Source organism: Triturus cristatus, chromosome 10 (assembly GCF_964204655.1).
Source record: "Triturus cristatus chromosome 10, aTriCri1.1, whole genome shotgun sequence".
Lineage (NCBI taxonomy): Eukaryota > Metazoa > Chordata > Amphibia > Caudata > Salamandridae > Triturus > Triturus cristatus.
In genome coordinates, this window is record NC_140593.1 from 324,393,645 (window position 1) to 324,415,439 (window position 21,795).

At 40.7% G+C, this 21,795-nt stretch overlaps 1 protein-coding gene across 1 annotated transcript in view; it reads right to left on the minus strand.

Moving 5' to 3' along the window:
• The window catches only part of MRC1 (mannose receptor C-type 1), an 841,411-nt gene that overhangs the window by 72,894 nt on the left and 746,722 nt on the right, over positions 1–21,795 (minus strand). The window contains exons 25-26 of the mRNA XM_085631521.1: positions 17,820–17,985; positions 16,449–16,598 (exon numbers count right to left, since the gene is read on the minus strand). Of these exons, the coding sequence (XP_085487647.1) occupies positions 16,449–16,598; positions 17,820–17,985 (316 nt within the window). The remainder of the gene's footprint in view (positions 1–16,448; positions 16,599–17,819; positions 17,986–21,795) is intronic.

The window sequence follows — 21,795 nt, forward strand, 5'->3', positions numbered from 1 at the left end:
AAAATCGGTGGTTCTCTCGTAAAGGGATTAACATCTTCAAATCAACTCATCTGTGCTCCCATGTGACACTTTAACTTATAACTAGTCTTTGTGCTGGGCCATTTAAAAAGTAATGTGACACAAAATTGCTGAAGCTGTGTGAAAAGCCAGAATCACACTTGTAATCACTTCAATAAACACACGGCCTGAAACGGAACTGTCAGTGCCTGAATAATTCAAATAGAACATAACACGTGCATTCTCTCACCTCTTGACTTTCCGGTGTGTTTACTTTGACCCTCGGTGAGATACTAAAGAATTTCCGCGTTACGAAGTGTCCCGTAAGTCCCATTACTATGGGAACGAACGACGTTAAACGCTGAGCTGCGTTGCTCGACGTCACGCTGAAAGGACTTCACTGACCATAGAGTGGAGAGGAGAGCACCAAAGATTCTACAAGTGACGAACACATTCACGCTGCCTCTCCGCTAGCACCAACCGAAGATTCTACAACGTCATCAGAGCACAGATGGCAGCGCCACCGAAGCATCACTCGGCTGACTAACGGTAACGGTTTCAAATGACACGCTGTTAGAAAAAAAAAAAATTAAAAAAAATTAGCTTGCTCGTTAGACTTGCTCGACTAAGACCCAACCACTGGGACTCGATCCATGCCCCCGACAAACAGCTGAAGGATCCTGAGCATGTAGGCAGACCCACAGAAACAGCTCTTCGGTTCAGGCGCTGTCAAACATCTTCACATGACACGCTGTTGAACAACCACCCAAACGCTGACGGTTGATCCTCTCCTCAGATTATAACAGAGAGTCATACACCCTGACTCGATTTGTGCCAAAACAAAACGATGCCCCACAGTTCTTCGAGTCTAGCGGTGAAATTCATGTGAAAGGTCATATAGCAAACTGAAATTGTGCCCACGTCGAATTCTCTCACTTCCAGGTGCCACACCAATAAATTACAGCTTGTCTCAGGATCATATTTAGAGCTCTTATATAAAATTTAAATCACAACATGCAGCTTGTAATGTCGATGTCGCTTCAGTTAACTCATGAACATACTGAGTAAAAAAAAACTCTTCTGAAGACTCAAACAAATCTGTGCAGCACGGATATTAACCAATACAGTTCCAATTTAACTGAATAACTTTACTCCAACATGCAGCATGACTTCTCAGTCAGTTTTTTACTAGCTTTTCATGTTAATCATGTGCCAGATAATTTCAATAGTTGCAGTTTCAAACTGACACTCACCATTAGGGCGACCGATGGAGTGGTCACTGGTGGGGCTCCTAGGTGTCAGTTTGACACTTGTAGTTTAAGTTCCTTTTTCCATTTCCAGTTCATAGGATTCAATTACTTCTCTTGAAGTTCCTTCCTTAACTCTTGAAAATCCTTTAAGCATCAGAAACCATAGTCCATTGAAGTAGCAGGTTCTTTCCAGTTGTCGCCAGTGTAATAATGAAGCATCAATCAGGTAGCCAGGTAACGTAGAACAGGTTGTATATTTATTAGGCAGGTTACAGGATCAAATATGAAGGTAGATCTCAAGTAAAGCCTCTGTTAAGTCCATATATAAGAGCATTAGATCTCTTGTAGAGCCCCAGGTAAAACCCCACCAGGAGCAGCCTCCCTGCTGCTCAGCCCATCTCTTCCAACTGCCAACTCCACCAGTCCCTCACACCTAACATTCTAAGTGACATCACACATGGCTGAGCAGCAAGGGACAGAATAGTAATAAGGAAGATGCACACAACACAACAGGTTATAACAGTACTGGAAGAAGAAGGGGTGCCAATTGAAAATATGTTTGGTGTCTCTTATAAATGGGAACATAGTTGTGAAAACTGTTACAATACATGTGGCTCTAATGTTGATTCTGAAAGGTTTATTTATTTAACATTGCCAGACAGTAAAACAGTCACTTTTGCTAAATTAGTTAAAGATGCTAATCATAGCATGGAATGCGGTGAGTGTAAATCTGACATGTTTTCAACGTTAATTTTAAAGGAATACGGACAGTATGTAATTTTAATGATGCAACGATGTAGAGCTGATGGTTCAAAATTGGATACTTTAATAAAGAAGTTTATAGGACAGCAATTATCAATTTCAGGAAAAACTTTTGTAACAGTTGCAATAATTTTCCATGAAGGACCTACTGTTACTTCTGGACATTACACAGTTTATCTTAAATGTGAAAAAGGCTGGACACTGTGTAATGATTCCAAATTGATTTTCAAGCAACGTTTGCCTTTTGATTTAGCAAATTCCTATCTAATCTTCCTGAAACCTAAATTTTAGAGAGACTTGGCAAGATCTGTACAAAACAATTTTACCATTTTATTGGATTACCATTGGAATTTTCATCAAAAAAGATTTTTCAAATTACCATTTGGCCTAATGGAAAGGTAACCAATTGCAATGTGGACTTATTTAATTCCTAATGAATCTTTCGGAAACCAAAAATTTAGAGAAAATCAGTAACATCTGTACAATTTAAATTTTTGAATTTTATTGGATTACCATTGGAAATTTATTCAAAAAAGATTTTTAAAATTACTATTTGGCCATAAGGAAAGGTAACCAATTGTATTGTGGACTTATTTAATTATTAATTAATCTTTTGGAAACCAAAATGTTAGAGAGAATCGGTAACATCTGTACAATTTAAATTTTGGAATTTAACTGGATTACCATTGGAAATTTAATCAGAAAATAATTTTAAAATTAATATTTGGCCTAAAGGAAATGTAACCAGATGTATTGTGGAGTTATTTGAGATATATTATTTTTGAGATTATGCTTTTGTAACAAAATTGTCAGATGGTATTTTAAAGAAATAGTTATTGTTATTAGATGATATTTTTTTAAAATATTATGCATTTCTATAATGTTATGTTTAAGTAAAAAGAGATTCTGGGCTTTTTTAAAACAATCTTTGAGATTGTTATTTTTTTTTTGCCCGCTGTTAAGTGATGAATGCAATTGCTTTCACGATTTATAGTGAAATGCAATATATTCTGAAAACAGCAAAAAAAAGGCAAAACATTTTTTTAGTAAAATATGTAAATACGTGTACTGTGTAATGTAATGATTTTTAAAATATTAATATTTTTTTCTTTTTTTTCAGATTGTGAAAGAAAATTTTCGAAGAAAACCAACCATTTTTTCAAGTAATTTCAATTAAATTTTAATTAAAAATTAAATTGTTGGGTGGGTCAGGTAAGTCAGAAATTAGATGGTCCCTTTCTTCCACTTCTCCTCAAACAGATTTTTAGTATTTAGTTAATAATTCCTCAAGGATCTTGAGATGTGGTAGTTGATTTTTAATGTTTTAAAAAAAAAAAAATTACGCTTACCGTACGCGTACGGTAAAAAAAACTAAAAAAAATTAAACAAAAAATAAAAAAAAAGTTGAGAGGTAAGGTTGGCTCTTAAAAGAGCCGTTGTGTTCATGCAGGGACAGAGGAAAGGAAGAATGGGAACATTAGCTGGTAGGACAAATGTGCTGGTCTATTTTGTTGTTAATAAGGGGAAGACTGGTCTCCCTATGAACAATTAGACCATGGCAAAATGAACACCGCATAATAACCCTCGCAAACCGATGGTTCGTTTCCACAGGATCAGAAAAAGGTGAATCTGCCCCCACAGATGAAGGGCTCTGCTGAGCTTCCGAAGAAGGACTCGGCTGAGCTGCTGTGGATGTGCTTGCTCGACTTACTGAAGGGTTGCCTCTAGTATGTCGTGCATGTGTCCTAGGATGCACATACTCAAGGTGTCTCAACATAGTGTGATTCCCGAAGGAATACTTCTTGTTGGGATTTCCTCTCGAAAGTACACGCTGGCACAGCTTACAAGTCACCAAAGCAGCATTGACTTTTTTCTGACCCTCTGGAAAACTAAAATACTCCCATATAAAAGAGCTCTTCTGTTTCCTCTTTCTCTGCCTGATGGTGGTGCTGCTAGCCTCACTCTCAGCAGAAGAGTGCTGGTCTGCCATCGTATCACAAAGACAAGTCAGCTCCTTCTCCTAAGGGATCACAAGCAGAAATGAGGGGAATGGGTGTGGTGTAGGAGAGTTCTAGAACTGAAACTACTTTGAACCAATCAAATGCTTTGTTTCTTGATCACATGACCCACCGTGCGCGTACGTTACGCTTACGTTACGCTTACGGAGCGCTTACGGTAAAAGTACGCATGCGCGTAAAAAAGACACGCGCTCACGCGCATGCGCATAAAAGGCACTCCCCAACACTTCCGCGTAACGTGCGCGTGTAGCGTACACGCTTACGCGCACATACGCAGTACGCATGGCTACGCAAATTGCGTAACTATACGCAAAAAGAGTGGAAAAATTACGTACATTACGCAAACCGTACGCTTACCGTAAGCTTACCGTACGAGCACTTAAAAAAAAAAAAAAAAAAAAAAATTTCTATGGTATACTAATATATCTTACCTGTTTGGTAAAAAAAAAAAAAAATAATAATATATTGCAGATTTTTTTTTAAAAAAAAAAGTGTTTTTAGAGAATAAAAAGTTTTAAAAAAAAAAAAACTTTATTTTTTATTAAAAAAAAAACACATTTAATATAAGAATTTATATTAAAAAGAATCATACAAAAACAAAGAAAAAAACATGTAAATCACACACATTATAGTTAGGAATTAGCATTTAAAAAACCTTGCAAATTCACTGAAAAAACCATAGGTTTCACACACGTTATAGTTAGGAATTAGCATTTAAAAAACCTTGCAAATTCACTGAAAAAACCATAGGTTTCACACACGTTATAGTTAGGATTTAGCATTTAAAAAACCTTGCAAATTCAGTGAAAAAACCATAGGTTTCACACACGTTATAGTTAGCGGACATTTTAATCATAAAAAACCATTGAAATTCCCCCGTTATAGTTAGTTAAGCTAACTATAACTCGCGCACCCGCAATCCACTGCTGATGACGTAACATATTACATCACTCATGACATGGTCAGTGACATCACTCATGTCATCACTGATGACATCTCAAATGACATCACCGATGACATCATCCTGTGAATGTGTGTTTAAATGAAAATTAAATATGTTTTATATATGTATATCTCAAGGTCGATGGAAAAATAAATGGGTATATAAGTGTCTAAAAGGATGATTTTTTTTTGAAAATTTGATTGTGTAACTGACTGATTAAGTGTATCTTAGTGAATACATGGCTTAATGAGTAATGTTTAAATATGTAATTTTCTGTATCAGTCTCTCACTTTGTGTATAAGTGTCTGCATGGGTTGGTGAGTAGCTATATGGGTGTTTATATTGGATTTTAGGTTGTTTTTTGAGTATCAGTCTGAGTTTCTGCATGGTTCAGTGGGGGGTTTAACGTAGTGCATAGGTGCATGAATGATTGTCTGTCTGGTTGTATGTTTTGAAGACAGCACGTGTGCATGACTGTATGGTTTGATGAGTGTGTGTATGGGTGTGTTAGTGAGTGAATGACTGTCTCAATAGTGTCTTTATGAGTTACTTAATATGTTTTAAAGAAGTATATTTGACTATTGTTTTATATAAGTGAGTATATGTGAGAGTGAGAGATTGAAATAGTTCCTGTATAAATAAGTATGTGTTTCTATAAGTGATTATTTAAAAGAGTAAGTATGTTTAAGTTTCTGTAGAAGTACGTGTTGAGGTGTGTGTATAACTGAATATGCAAGTAAATGGATGTTTGATTCTTTATTAGCATGAGTGACTATGTGTGTGAGTAACTCTATGGATGAGTGGCAATGTGTAACAGGATGTATAGGTGTATGAGTACATATGATGAGTGAGTACATGCATGAGTGACTGTACGGGACTGTTGGTGAATGAGTGGATGTGTATGTGGATCTAAGAATTACTGAATAGGTTATTGTAACTGGTATTGGTATGTCCATTTTTTTGAAAATTGTAGTCTCTATTTTTGAATGTGTGTTTCAAAGGTTATATTAGGGTGAGAGGAGGTCTACCACTCTGTCACAAGGATGATGTAAAAAAAAAATCATTTAAACACACATTCACAGGATGATGTCATCAGTGATGTCATTTGAGATGTCATCAGTGATGTCATGAGTGATGTCACTGACCATGTCATGAGTGATGTAATATGTTACGTCATCAGCAGTGGATTGCGGGTGCGCGAGTTATAGTTAGCTTAACTAACTATAACGGGGGAATTTCAATGTTTTTTTATGATTAAAATGTCCGCTAACTATAACGTGTGTGAAACCTATGTTTTTTTCACTGAATTTGCAAGGTTTTTTAAATGCTAAATCCTAACTATAACGTGTGTGAAACCTATGGTTTTTTCAGTGAATATATATATACATATATATATATATATACACACTGAAAAAAACATCGGTTTCAGGCACGTTATAGTTAGAAATTAGCATTTAAAAAACCTTTGAAATTCACTGAAAAACCATAGGTTTCAGGGACGTTCTAGTTTGTTGGACATTTCACTCGTACAAAACCAGTGAAATTCCCCCGTTATAGTTAGTTCAGCTTTCTATACCTCGCGCCCCCGCAATGCACTGCTGATGAAGTTACATATTACATCATTCATGACATAGTCAGTGACATCACTGATGACATCACTGATGACATCTCAATGGACATCACTGATGACATCATCCACGTCAAAATCTGATGCACCTCCTCACACTCTAATATAATCTTTGATACACCCACTGTAAAATACAGACAACCATTTTTGAAACCATCGACACACTAATACCAGGGCTGGTGGTGGGGAGTGTCGGAGCACTGTTGGGTGTCCGAGCTGCATGATCATTGGCTCCATTGCATCTGTTGTCGTTCAGGTGTGGCTCTGGGCTGGGCTCCCTTTCATGTTGCTGGTTAGAGTCCGACTTTACACCAGCTCAGCGCAGGTGTAAACTTACTGCTACTAACGCACCATATCACCTGTTTTGTACTCTCTTCGACAATCTTGCTGGTGGTTGAGAAACTTGCAAAGTGATGTGTTCACTGCTTTTTGCACGGAACGCCTACTCTTCATCTCATTAGCGATAGTTTCCGGGGTCATCCGTGACGATGCTTTTTGAGGCTCCTATCGCTGATAAACTGGTGATATGGGCTGTTTGCTCCAGCTTGTGAATGGTGAGTTAAATTTATCACCATTTTGATTGCGATAAAGTGCAGTTAACTCGGCGATGTGTCCTTGAGAATATACCCCTCTGTGTTTGAAACACTTAAGAAGTACTTGAGTGCCGTACACCCATCGCTTTCACATGGGGGGGGGGCGCGCTGAGAGCCGTGCTAGACCCCATCCCTCTGTCACCAGATCCACTGACCTGAAGTAATGCCCAGTCCACGGGAACGAAGAGAGCTCTCCACACTCCCCAAAGACAGCCCCCCTGATATGGAAAAGAGATTCTCTCATACAGGAAGGCTAGCCCAGGGAGATGCAGGGAATGATATCCAACCCAGGTAGCCTCTTCTGAATCCCCAAAAGGTCCAAGGAAAGCGAATGCAAAGTGAGTGTCCTAGGAGAGAAAACAAGAAATGCCCCAAATGAAATTCTATTCCCTCATGTAAATCTCAAAACACTTCATAAGGATATTATGCCAGTCCTGCAGAGTCAGCCGTTCCACTTACCAGCCAGAATTGATAAGTAACATATGAACTGTGTGAGTGATTCGAAGAACAAGGTAAATCAGGCATATCAGTTATTTCCTTCACAGTCCGCAGAAGATCCGAAGAAGAAGAGGCAGATAAATCCAAAAAGGTTTGCTTTCAATGTCCAAACAAGTTTTATTTCGGGGGCGTTTATTCAGCCCAATGTTGCCATTTGATATTGGGGGCCAGGAATGTTCATGAATTGGCGCTAAAGTAAAAAAAAATAATCAGACAGGTGCTACTGATTAAATGCCTTTGGCTCTACTGCGCAATAACAGGCAAATGCTCCATCCACAAAAAGAATCAGAGAACAGTAGGGTGCCAGCTGGCAAAAAGAAAAGGAACAAAAAGGATTGGCAGCCAAAAAGAAATAGGATTTAATACCTCCACAGAAAAACAGGTATCAGCCACAGCAAGGAAGATCTCCACGAAGGAACAGGAAGTGGGCGTGGTCTCAAGGGTGAAGTTTCCGGAAGCCAAGCACTGGGTCCATCTGCTGGTCTGCATTTATACCCTTAAGGGAGCGTGTATAAATTCCTGTCCTTCTTCAGTCCCTTAAGGGAGAGTGTATAAATTCCTGTCCTTCTTCAGCATGGCAAGGGAATCTCGCAAAACGTTCTCTATCTCTGCAGAGCAGGCATTGCTACCCCTGACTAACAGTGGGGCCAATTGATGGTACAAGAGGCTTGAGCTGTGACACCCTCGAAGCATGCCGCCATGTTCATAATTTAAAAAAAAAAAAAAAAAAATGAGAAGAGGGCCGTGTCGGCCCCCCTTGCATGGCCAATTCCAGCCCGAGGACCCCATCCCCCCATCCCCGGGGCCTGGCCTCACCGTTGGGGGCCGTGAGGGGAGCCCCAATGCCCCCAGAGTCCTGCCGGCTCCCCGCGTCCTGCAAGAGCCGGCATTGCTTTTTCACACGGGGAGCTGCTGACATGCACCTCCCCGTGTGGAAAAGGAATCGGCTTTAGAATTTGGAAGCGAGAGCAGGTTCCCCAGCTCTCGCTTCCAAAATCCAAAGCAAGTTTGCTATGACAGGGCGGAAGCCGCGTGGCTCCCGTCCTGTCATAGCAAACAGCAGTGTTCCGGGGGTAGGCATCCCGGGACACTGCAGGAGCCGGCCCTGGGGGGTGGCGGTCCCAGGGCCATCACTGACTCCAGGAGGGGGGCTGCGCAGCCCCCCTCCCAACATGAGTAAAGCCCCGGGGAGGTGGTGCCCCCTGGGGCTGCGGGGGACCCCGCTATAATTTTTTAAGAAATGCGCCCAAGACATAGCCCACCCGGGGGCCTCATTAAAATAAAACACAGGAACACGCACTTCATTGTTTTTTTAACAATTTTGGTGAAATTCGTGACCCCAGCATGAATTGTGCCGAATTTTCTTTTTTTTAAATTGTTTTGGGGGCCCTGTGGGTCCTTCTGGGAGCCCCTGAGCAGGCCTAGGGGGTCAGAGGGTTTCTACCCTACCCCTTCTCTTGTTTTATATCTTTGTTTCTCTGTTTTCTGGTGACCTGCTTCTACCGAGTCACAAGATGGCTGCCAACACTTCCTGGTTTGGAGTGTTGACAGCCAATTAGAATTACTATTGTTTCTTCTGACTCACATGTCACAACTGCTTTGAAATTTTGATTAATACGAGTGCTGGGGATTTGCTGAACTGTTACGTAGAGCTCTTGCTCTTCTGTGTAGAGTTGGTGGTTTCTCTATACCTTACAGCACCGTCAGATTAAATGTATGTAAACATATAAATGTGAATTTCCCTTTTAGCGCCAAACACACCTATGACCAATACCACTACTTTTAACTAATTGCTATTAGTAGGTGGCAGCACTAGGGACACAATGACTTCAAGAGATAAGGAAGCTGAAGATCTCTTCAGTAACATTGCGAGGAACGCACCCCTGAACACACTTTTACAAGGGGGACCAAGTGCGAGAAATGAAGGTCTAAGGGAGAAATTCACTAGACTAGAGAAACTAAAGAAAAGCGAACTGTCACGGTGGTGGGATGCTGCCACCTTGAAACAGTACATTAAGCTGAAACGAATACCGAGGGGTTTAAGATCACAAATCCTCCCTACATACGAGGATCTGGAAGCAGACCTATTGAGTGAGTGGGAAAAAGAATTGAATAACAACTCGAATAAACTTATGGGTATTCTGATAGAGAATTGCGAAAGAAAGGTTGTGCAGCTCCAGAAGGACATAGACACCTTAGAATCAGAGATCAAAGATCTGAACATACCGGAAGGCACTTTTAAAAATTATGCCATCCTAAATGAGATAATAGAACATCACGTCTCAGACATAAAGATACGAAAGGCCCGTAAACTAAGAAGGGATGAGCGTGACTACTGCGAAGGCCGGGTCTTTACGTTCGCAAAGAAGTATGACCATCTGATACCACAGACCAAAACACAGACCCAAACTAGCGGTGCCTCATTAGGCTCTAGTTCTACTTCCCTTAACACGACACACACAAGTGGCAGTGAGGTAGAAGATGAGAGCACCAACCCCAACACTGGCAATAGTTTTTTATTGGAAGTGACCAGGATCAAGAGAGGCAACAAAGAGTACAAGCGACCCCAACAAGGAGAAAAACAAGGAGGGGTCAGAGAGGAAGTAAGGGTAGAAGATACACCAGGTGTCAGGACCAGGTCATGGAACCAGAGGAAATAGACAGTATAAACATAATTAACATGACTGATCTACAACTTACAGAGGATGCCATATCTGTACTCACCAAAGGAATGAATTTCTGCCCTAAAAATGTTGGTAATATATGTGATGTTAAAATCGACCTGTTCAAGTTTGTCAGACGCATGAAATTGAAAAAACATTTTGGTTCTACTGATGTTGTGAATAAAAGCATGAACAAAAATTTGGGTATGTCCACATTGAATGAAAATTCAATACAGGATATTCTGGACACGAGAATGTTGCTATCCATTACTGAAAGTGAGGATGAAGTGATCACTACAGACTCTGTCATGAGGGATTTGGAGATTACCACTGATTACAGTATTTCCAGTAATCTAAAGGAGAAGTCCAAATGGACACCAACGCTGACTACTGGTAATAATGTAGATATCTTTCATAGATTGGTTCTGGCTGACTTGGACAGACATGAAGATAGGAACACAATATTTAATTCCAAAACAGACAATTTAACTGTTAATGAACGGGCTGCTCTTAAGGAACTGAGTGATAATAACGACATCATTATACGTGAAGCCGACAAGGGTGGGAACATGGTAATTATGCGGAGTATAGACTACAACAACGAGATATACTCACAACTTGCTGATGTAGAATGCTACGAGCCCCTACAGACCAACCCCATTTGGACCCTTACGGAATACATTAACACACATTTAAAACGTTGGCATGGACAGGGCTTACTTGATGAGAATGAATTGACATTTTTAAAGGTAGACAGGCCAAGATTCCCATGCTTATATACATTACCCAAAATTCACAAGAATGCAGCATCCCCCCCACGAAGACCCATTATATCGGGAATTGGGGGTCCAACCGAACGTATGTCTGAGTACGTAGACACTTTTCTCAAACCTATGGTGGTGAACCTCCCATCTTACATAAGAGACACCAAGCATATCCTCAGCACCCTAGCCGATTTCAACTGGGAAGAGGGTATGACATTGGTGACCCTTGATGTTACAGCTTTATACACCAGCATCAAGAGGGAGGGAGGGATGATGGCCGTCAGAAGAATGCTGAATAACAGGTCAGCAAATACCTGGGAACACACCGAAATGTTAATGGAGATGGTGGCAATACTATTGGACAACAATGTATTTCTATTTCAGGACAGATGGTACAGACAAAAGCAGGGTGTGGCAATGGGTTCCAGATTCTCTCCCTCGTATGCCAATCTCTTCATGGGATGGTTTGAGGCGACGAGGATCTGGGGCCCATCGGGTACACAATGGAATGATTCGATACTATACTGGGGGAGATACATAGATGACTGTTTTATGATATGGACAGGATCCCAGACCAAACTCACCGATTTTATCAAACATCTCAATTCAAACGATCATAATATTCACTTCACAACTGAACAAAGCAAGGATAAGATCTCATTTCTAGACGTAGAGTTCTATGTAGAAGACAAATGCTTACACAGTAGACTGTTCAGAAAACAAACAGCCTGCAACTCCCTACTACACGCATCCAGCTCACATCCACCACATCAAATTAGGTCCATCCCTTATGGTGAACTGGTGAGGGTGAGACGAAACTGCAGCACAGATACTGATTTTGAACTACACAAAAAGGGAACCATAACTAGATTCAGGAGTAGAGGCTATGACCATGAGACCCTAAGAAGGGCAGAGAAGAGAATTGAGACAGTCACAAGAACAGATACTTTGAAAGATCGATCAGTGAAAGAAAAAGATGAGGGCAAGATACGTTTGGTCACTAGCTTTAACATTTGGTCAGGGATCCTCAAAAAAAGCCTCAATAAACACTGGCATCTACTGAAGGCAGACAAAACCCTAGATGAAGTAATTACTAACAGACCAGATATCACCTACAGACGAGGCTTTACACTTAAAAATATTCTGAGCCCCAGCTACCCAATACCAAAACATGTGGACAACTGGTTGTCACAACACTCTATTGGTTTTTATGGCTGCGGCCGTTGCATGGCATGCAAATGGGCGCTTCCAAGGATCACTGAATTCCAAGGACCGGGTGGGAAAACATTTAAAATCAGACACAATATTACATGTCTGACCAAATTTGTGATCTATGCCATTAAATGCAAATGTGGGAAGAGATACATTGGGAGCACTATCAGACCTCTAAGAAATAGAATTGGGGAACATATACGAGCGGTAAAAAATGGAGACATGAGATACCCCATAGCGGCACACACATCTATCTGCTCAGAACAAACAATGAATAAGAGCTTTGAATTCTATGGCATTGACCATATACCAAAACACCCGAGGGGTGGGAACCGAGAACTAACACTGAGACGCAAGGAAGCATTATGGATTTTAAAATTGAGGAGCACAGAATGCGGCCTAAATATTGACCATGAGCTTCATTACTTTTTGGGCAGGTAATATGCATGCCCTCTCATGTGAATTTCCCTGTGTTTCTAATGTGGACAAGAAGTATCAGCCACTAGGATGAAATGATGACAATAACAATGTGTATTGATGGACATAATGATCACAAGTTGGTTCAATATAAAATGAAGTAATCATATAGATCACTAACGATCTATGATATGATGTCTATGTCGTAAGGATTGTACAACCATTCGATTATACAACTCGTTTCACTTGTATGAAACAATTTACACCTTTGTTGTATGACCTTAACTGATGGAGAGAATGGAGGAGACACAATTGATACTGAAATCTAAATGCAACGGCTCAAATATGAGCATTTCACTCTATTTACACCACAGACTCGGGAACTTAACTATTGAGCCGGTTTTCTGAACAACGGGTACATAAAAGGACAATAAGCATGCTGTCCTTCACATACGGAACATGATATAGCCATGATACACAACATTTGAATGCATACTGGATTCGGAGGCTTTGTATTTTGTTTTGACGATAATTAGGAACCACAGTGGTAATAGAAGTCCGGGCGCTCAAATAGTTCCCTCTTAAATTTTAAAAGAGATGTGATTTTCTAGGCTTAATAAATATGAATTTTAACTAGAAAATCCTAGAAATTGGTGATCGCATATATCTCATATTAGTTTTTCACGAAGGTTTAGTCATCTGGTCCGCATGACTCGGCGCAGTCTTATTTCTATTTCAATTGTTATGACGTAAGACGTTTCACGCGACCCGGAAGTATATTCACTAGGGCTCGCTCGTCACTTCGGAGAAATCTGAATCCACGGACAGCTGCACTCGGCTCGCCGGAAACGTTTAGATGGGAATTTAAAAGACAACGTGAAACCGACTGAAAAGTTGGGTAAGAATAAACTATTTTATGAGGGTGTGTTCACCGATTATGTTAGGGATTGGAGATTTTAAGTTTACTTGGCGAATACAAAATACGGAGATAACCTGATAGAAAGTAAGAATCCAAGCGGGACTTTTTCCTTTTGATTGTAATATAGAATACGCTGAATTAAGTCGGGTTCTGGTGACTGTAGACAACAGCTAACATAGATAGTTGCGAGCTGAACTATGACAGCCTTGACACTCAACTGTCATATAACAATACTAGATGATGAAATATATATGAGAATATATCTCTAGTCATCAACATTGACCGGCACATTTACTCTTTACAGCTCAGCGCGAAACACACGCTTCGTTGGCTAAGGAACCACAGATTTTGACTGTTCCCATCTCGGATTTGACCCCTATGTGGTCTGGAATTTCAACCACATAATAAGTAGGTTTGATTTACAGATACACACCTAAGAGAATTAAGTATAGTTCGTAGACTAGACCACTAACGCACTTGCGCTTTGATTGTGTTTCCCTACAACAGAGATCCTATTGAATGGAAAATAGGTAACTATTCTTGGCTTTTGGCCTCGTTATGAGTGAACTCACTATTATGGGCATGCTGTGTTGCCTTTCACTTCGTCACCTTCATGAAAATCACAACTAGCACCCGAGTAACTGAATCTCTTACTAGGCGGGACCGGATCACGTTTTTTCCGATATGCTATTTTGCCATTTACTCAGTCACTTTCACGTCAATCACGACCAGCACCATAGTAACCGAATCTATTACTAGGCGGGACCTGATCACGTTGTTTTCTGCACGCCCTTCCGTTTCTCTCCATCTTCTTTTGGTCGCTAGTTCTACCAGATACCTACTATAAATTTGATCTCTTTCACTTTGGTACACTTCTTTCCAAATGTTTATTTGTATGTACCTACTTTGTGCGTCTATTCACTTCGGATTTTACAATTGATTCCTGTTCTTGTAATTATGTATACTGGTTCACTGCATGTGAAACCTCTTTGTAATTATTTAAGAGGTAATTTGGAATGCCACCTTATACGACCCCTCTTTTAGAAGTTTATAATGCCATATGGTATGTATTGTCTTTTTAATTCACACAGCCTTGAGGAAGTCGTGGGTTAAATGTCCCTACACGACAAAACACGTGTTGGCTGTGACTAGGATGTTCCATTGAAAATAAAGAACAAGGAAGATAAAACCTCGCATAAGAAATTTATTACTATTGTTTCTTCTGACTCACATGTCACAACTGCTTTGAAATTTTGATTAATACGAGTGCTGGGGATTTGCTGAACAGCCAATTAGAATGAAGCTCATGGTCATAGCAGCCAATTAGAATGAAGCTCGTGGTCGGGAGGGTTCGCTACTCCACCGCTGCCCTAGATATCAAAACTTTTATTTTTTTAATTTCTCAGCAACTACTGAACGGATTTACACCATTTAAAAAAAAGGACGCTTTCTAATCCAAGCACTACCTTTTTGCCAAATGTGGGGTAATTCTGTTCAGCAGTGTCAGCTGTAGCCTTGCCCAAAGTTTCCTATGGGAAATTGATTTTTTGACTGTTATTTTTTGAATTTCTCAAAAACTACTGAAACGGATCTACACCATTTAAAAAAAAGGTCGCTGTCTGAACCAAGCTCTACCTTTTTTCCAAATTTGGGGTCATTCCGTTCAGGTGTAGCCCATCTCAAAATATCCTATGGAAATTAACATGGGTAAAACGCGTTTTGGGACCCCCCTTTTCTCTCATCCCCCGCTTGACGAATCAGACCCAAACTTTCAGGATAGGAGCTGACCTGGATAGACTTTTTTTTGGAGAATTTTGCAAAGATTTATCAAACAACGCCAAAGTTATTAGCAAATCAAAAATGCTTTTCCTATGGAAACTAGGTTCCAACTATAACTACCTACTATATTACTATATATATATATATATATATATATATATATATATATATATATATAGAGAGAGAGAGAGAGAGATAGATAGATAGATAGATAGATAGATAGATAGATAGATAGATAGATAAGATAGATAGATAAGATAGATAGATAGATATATTCTATAGCAGGAATCCAGTCAAGGGTAGCAGAGCATTGTACAGGGTTGAAGCCATCGATAAAACCATAAAGTCAATGACTGACAGAAGAGATCGCTAGTGTGTGGACTATAAATGCATTTGTGATGTAGTGGTATTTCAAGAAGTGCGTCTTCAACTTTTTCCTAAATTGGATCATCGCTATTGCAGGACACCATCATTATTTCACTTACTCTCTCCGCAAACCACTGCACTGGCTACAAATACTTATCTTTGCTACTTACCTACTGTAATACAGTACTTTTTTCTACTGGCTACCCAAGTCATTCCTTTCCCTGGCCTCCAATACATGTTATGCCACTGTATATCCACCTACATTGATTCACTTCCTCTGAAGGTCAATCATGCTGGCTTCAAAACTCCAAAAGGTCATGTGCTCCTTAGGCCTATCTAGTCGCTGGCTCCCTATTCTTATTGTTCTTTTGGCTCATCTTGCCGTTCTTCTGATCACTACCCACTCACATTTCAGTGACTCCACAGACTCGTTTCACCTAATCCCTGTCTCTGTCCAGTTAGCGGTCCATAGCTCCATCCTTTTGCTTGCTCCATACCCTCTTACTGTTGTTGGCTCCATACCCCTTCCTTTTGCTGCCTCTTTCTATGGTTCAGGTTGTTGCGCCACATGCATTTTAACACTTCATTCAGTCTTTAACAATCACTAAATTAGAGTAATATTTGAATTTAAATCACTCACCTAGCTTTAGGCATTCTGCTAATGCCTTGTGCCAACTGTTTGATGAAGACGTCTCAAAGTAATAACAATAGTGACGGAAGGGAATCCAGGATTTCTCGTTTGTTTCTGGGCATGTTCCAAGATACTGTGGTAGCTCCGTTGGGGCTATGTCTGTTGACAAAGAATGACAGCGCAAAATTATTGTGGCTTATGTTTGAGCATGTAATGGAATTCTAAGGAAAGTTTAAGCATTGAATAATTGTGATATTATCATGTGCAAACTATCAGATTCAGTTTCAAGTGTTAGCCTGGATGGAAATTATATGTGCTCAGGATCATTAGGCATGCTGAAGATGAAAACCTATGGGAGCGTGAGGACAAGGATTGCACTCCACAGTTGCCACCACTCTGTTCCACCACATACCACAGCTGAAGCACCAACATTGTGCTTGAGCCTTTTTCATATTAGTTTATGGCACACACTTTTTTATGGTTTTCTATTTATTCTTAAAGCACAACAATGACACCCCAGAACACTTCAAGGTGCAAACATAAACATACAATTTTAAACAATAGATACAATATAACAGCATAAAGCACGTACAAAAGAGCATAGAAAAATGATATTACGACTCCCACCCTACAACATCCGACAGCATTATACTTCCAGCAGAACCAGAAGGGTGTAGTATTACAGGAAGGGAAAAATAGTTTATTTTAAGAAAAGATGATCTTTAAATTTCAATTGGAAAATCTGTACACTGATATAGCTTTCAAGCTGGCCACTCTACTGCTGAAAAGCCTACACTATGAGGTGTTTACTGGAGGCCCATTCTAAGAGGTATTGAGTTTTTTAAATTTAGATATCTTTTTATGTATTTGGTTTGACCAACTCATCTAAGTATCCTAGTGCTATTAGAAGTGTTGCACATAGTAACACATCTTCATTACATTTAATTACATGATTGACAACTGGATGGTACCATAAACCAGTGACAGTGATATACATAAGACTAAGGACTAGTGACACAATTCTTCTTACTTTTGACTCAGTTGTCCATTGCTAGCAGATCTAAATGGCGAAGACAAGCACATGTGCCTATACTATCATGAGGACCCTTGGTCTACATGTACATTTTTAGGTATTCTAAGCTGCAGGTCCCAAAATATAATACAACATTTATATACAAAGTACAGATGAACTCACAAAGCCTTTTTAGGTCCCAGACCAACAGGGAAAAGGAGGGAATGCAGAAAGAGCGCAGTGTCCAAGTTCCAGTGTGTTGGAACTTTAAATGCAACCTATATATATATATAGTCACTATTCTAGATGGTATAGTAACATGATTGAAAACACCAATTCATAGTGTACTTTAAATGTAAATGTCTTACCATCAGACTTTTTGCAGACAGAATAATAATTCTGATCACAGGATGATGTTTTCCAGCGACCATTAACATCCAGATACACACAAGCTATTTTCGTTTCTGGCTCTCCTGAATCCCATTTTGTGTACCTTGTTCTCCAGTTGTCAATCCATTTGTACTGACTATCAGTCTGAAATAATTTGTGATACAATGATATGGTTACTGGTTTACCAGAGACAAATATCCATGTACTATTTTCGGGCTACATGTCTTAAGTGAGTCCCTAGTGCCTAATTCTCAAAACGACTGAAATTCAGCAGTTATAATTATGCCCCACAATGCACAGCTTATGACCTCACATATTACATCACTGATGACATCTCAAATGACATCACTGATGACATCATCAACAGAACCACTCACACACCCACTAATACCCCTATACAACCTCTCATACACCACCCAGTCACTCATGCAGCCACTTTGTCCACCCATACAGCCACTCATACACTCACTCGCTCACCCATTCACTCTCAAAACAGCCACTCACTTGCCCATACAAGTACTTACACACTCACTCACACATCCACACAACCACATACATACCCATTTACACATCCAGAAAAGCACACCTCTCACTCACTCATACAGCCATTTACACAGTCACTCTCCAGTACAGCCACTCACATACCAAGTTACTTAACCAAACATCCACTCAAACAGCCACTCATTTGCTCATATAGCCACTAACACACCCAGTCATTCACTCATACAGCCATTCAGATACCCACTCACTCAACCATACAGTCACTAAAACATCTATTCACCCTCTCATACAGCCACTCACTCACCCATACAACCACTGGCACATCCACTCACTCACCCACACAGCTGCTCACACACTCACTTATTCACCCAAACAGCCACTCACATACCCAGTCACTCACATACCTACTCACACAGAGATACACACAGCCATGGAATCACTCATCAGTAGTACACAAAGTATGCTAATAAATTTTTTTGGTACCTTTGTACATATGTTTAAAACTAAGAAACTTTTAGAAAACACTTGCAATCACTGGATGATGTCACTATATATATATATATATGTATATATATATATATATATATATATATACATATATATATATATATATATATATATATATATATATATATATATATATATATTATCTACTGGCGGTCGCCAGTAGATAGTTATAGTTAGGACCGAGTTCCCATAGGAAATCTGAAAATTCTATTTTGAATAACTTTGGCGCCGGTTGACTTATCTTCGTGAAATTTTCAAAACTAATGGGGCGCTCCGCTCAGCTCCTACCCTGAAAGTCTTGGGGTGATTCGTCAAGCGGGGGCTGAGAAAAAAGGGGGGTCCCAAAATGCGTTTTCCCCATGCATTTTCCCATAGGACCTTTAGTCGAAGGTACAGCCCGAACGGCTGAACAGAATTACTTCAAATTTGGGAATGAGGTAGTCCTCAGGTCAGGCATCTGCATTTTGCTTAAATGGTGTAAATCCGTTCAGTAGTTCCTGAGAAAATCAAAAGTAAAATCACATATATATATATCTGGGCGGAGCCTAACCACACATCTCATCGTGAGATCTGATTGGCTGTCAGCACTTCATCCAAGAACTGTTGGCAGCCATCTTGGGACCAATATACATGATAGCACCTCATTAAAAAACATTGCAGTTAATAGAAGGTTTTAAGACTTTAGTTACATTATAAATCATTTGTTGATGGTACCATACTTATTTTAGGAATTGTGGTGTGTTCTAAGGTGATTTTACCATGTGAAAAAGCCTTCTGCTGTGATATCATGAATCATGTTTGAGAGAAAAATATTTTCTCATGCTTTCCCACAGAGGTTTGGAAGGTGATCTATAAGCCAACTGAGAGCAAATTTTCTGTAAATTCACATTATCTTTCTCTGTCATGTGAGAATGAAGTCTGACATTCTCAGTAAAACATGTACATCCAACAAGGGCAGAGAATGTCAGTTGATTCCTATGTGTTCTACTGCAGCTTCCCAGAGTGTTCTAAAGAACAACTAGAGCGCTAACAGTCCTACTTATGACAAACGTATGGCACACCTGAAGCCATCTTGGTTGGAATAAAGTGGTAATTCTTAAAACATTTAATTTAAAAAGGAACAAAATGAGGGGGTTCATTTTGCCATAGAAAGTATGATTAGTGCTGCAGAAAGAAAAATTAGGGCACATTTTGAGTAACTTCTCAAATCCTCTTCTATGTCATAAAACAATTCTGACATGCAGACTGAAACATGCACTTTGAATACCAGCAGCAGACTTCCCTGGTGAGCAGTAGCTTTACTACAGTAATCTAATGAGCAACTAGAGTGCTAACATTCAGAATTTATGGCAAATGTGTGACACATCTGAATGCCTTCTTGATGGAACCAAGTAAAAAACTGAAAGTATTTCCTACTGAGGAGACTGCAGTAAATGAGGAAATTAGGAAACTTCATAACAAATAAATCTGCCAAGATGGCCACCAGAGACAAAAGAGCCCAAATGTAGCCCAAATATCACCCAGATGTAGCCCAAGTATAGCCCAATGACAGAAGTGTGCAAAACACTTATTTTTTGTGTATTTGCAGTTTTATATAGTACAGACTTGTCAGGTATAGGAATGCCCCGATTACTTACCGGTAATCTTCATTACTCCGAGTATAGTCTTCCTCGCCACATGATAACAAGTGAGCTTCAGCTCCACACCAGAACCCTCCAAAGCAAAAAAGTCAGCCTCCCATGCCTCCCGTCCCTTCCCAATATGGCCGACCCAGTATACCCATGACCTCTATAAGAGGTGGGCCGGCCTAACCCATCAGCCTGAAACTACAAAGCATAAACATGAAGCCGATAGCCAGACAGCGAGGGAGGGATGGGAATCATGTGGCGAGGAAGACTATACTCGGAGTAATAAAGATTTCCGGTAAGTAATCGGGGCATTGCCTCCTCTTCCTCGCCACATGATAACAAGTGAGCGCATACCAAAACCAAACGGCTTCATGAATACGCACCAGAAACCAACGGACCCGAAAGGGACGCCCAGGAAAGAGGGAAACCCAACAGATCAGATGAGCGGAAGGACCACCCAAGAGAGGCAACCACGAGCCGGAAGAACGAGCCCAAGACAGAAAAACACCGGGAAGTCCGAAAACCCGGACCCCCGAGACACGAAGTGCCACCAAAAAAAACCTCCCCAACCAAAGGACGAAGGAGGATAGAGTAGGCACGGAACCAGACCACATGGAGCCAAAAGCAACAGCAAACAGGCCCCAGAGAGAAAGTAGCAAGCCGGTCCAACACACCAAGACCGCCCAAAGGACAGCCAAAAGCGAGAGGGGATACAAAGCCCAGACAGAGGAACCGAAGAAACAGAGGGCATCCCCACCATAGCGACCCAACAAAAAGGCCATGACAGAACGAGAGACGCAGGCCGCCAACACAGCAACACCGCAAGGGCGACCCACAGAAAAAGACCCCCAGGACAGGATCACGACACCAACAAGAGAACCCAGGCAGGCTCAAGGCAGAAAAGACCCAGGAAGGCGCCGGAAACGACACCGAAGAGACCCGGCCATCAAGGGAACCCAACCGACCAACCGCGAAAAGCAAAAAGCCGAAAGGACCGCTCACGTAGGCCGTAGAGTGGAAGGGACCAGGCCCATGGTCAAGCCACCAGAAAGGAAGTGAGCGGCCACCAGAGGATCCCAAGCAGAAGAAAACCCACAGAGCCCGGAAGGAAGGGAAAAGGCCACAAAGCGGCCCAAGACCGCCCCGCACAGACACCAAGCAACCCTGACCCAGGAACGTCCCATAAGAAGGAAGCAGGCCGCCGAAGCGAGCACCCAGGAGGGCACACAGCCCGCCAGCAAACAACCAGGCCCCGCCGCGTCGAACAAAGAAGAACCAACAGGAACAGGAGTGCAACAGAAGGGCAGGGTGAAAGAAG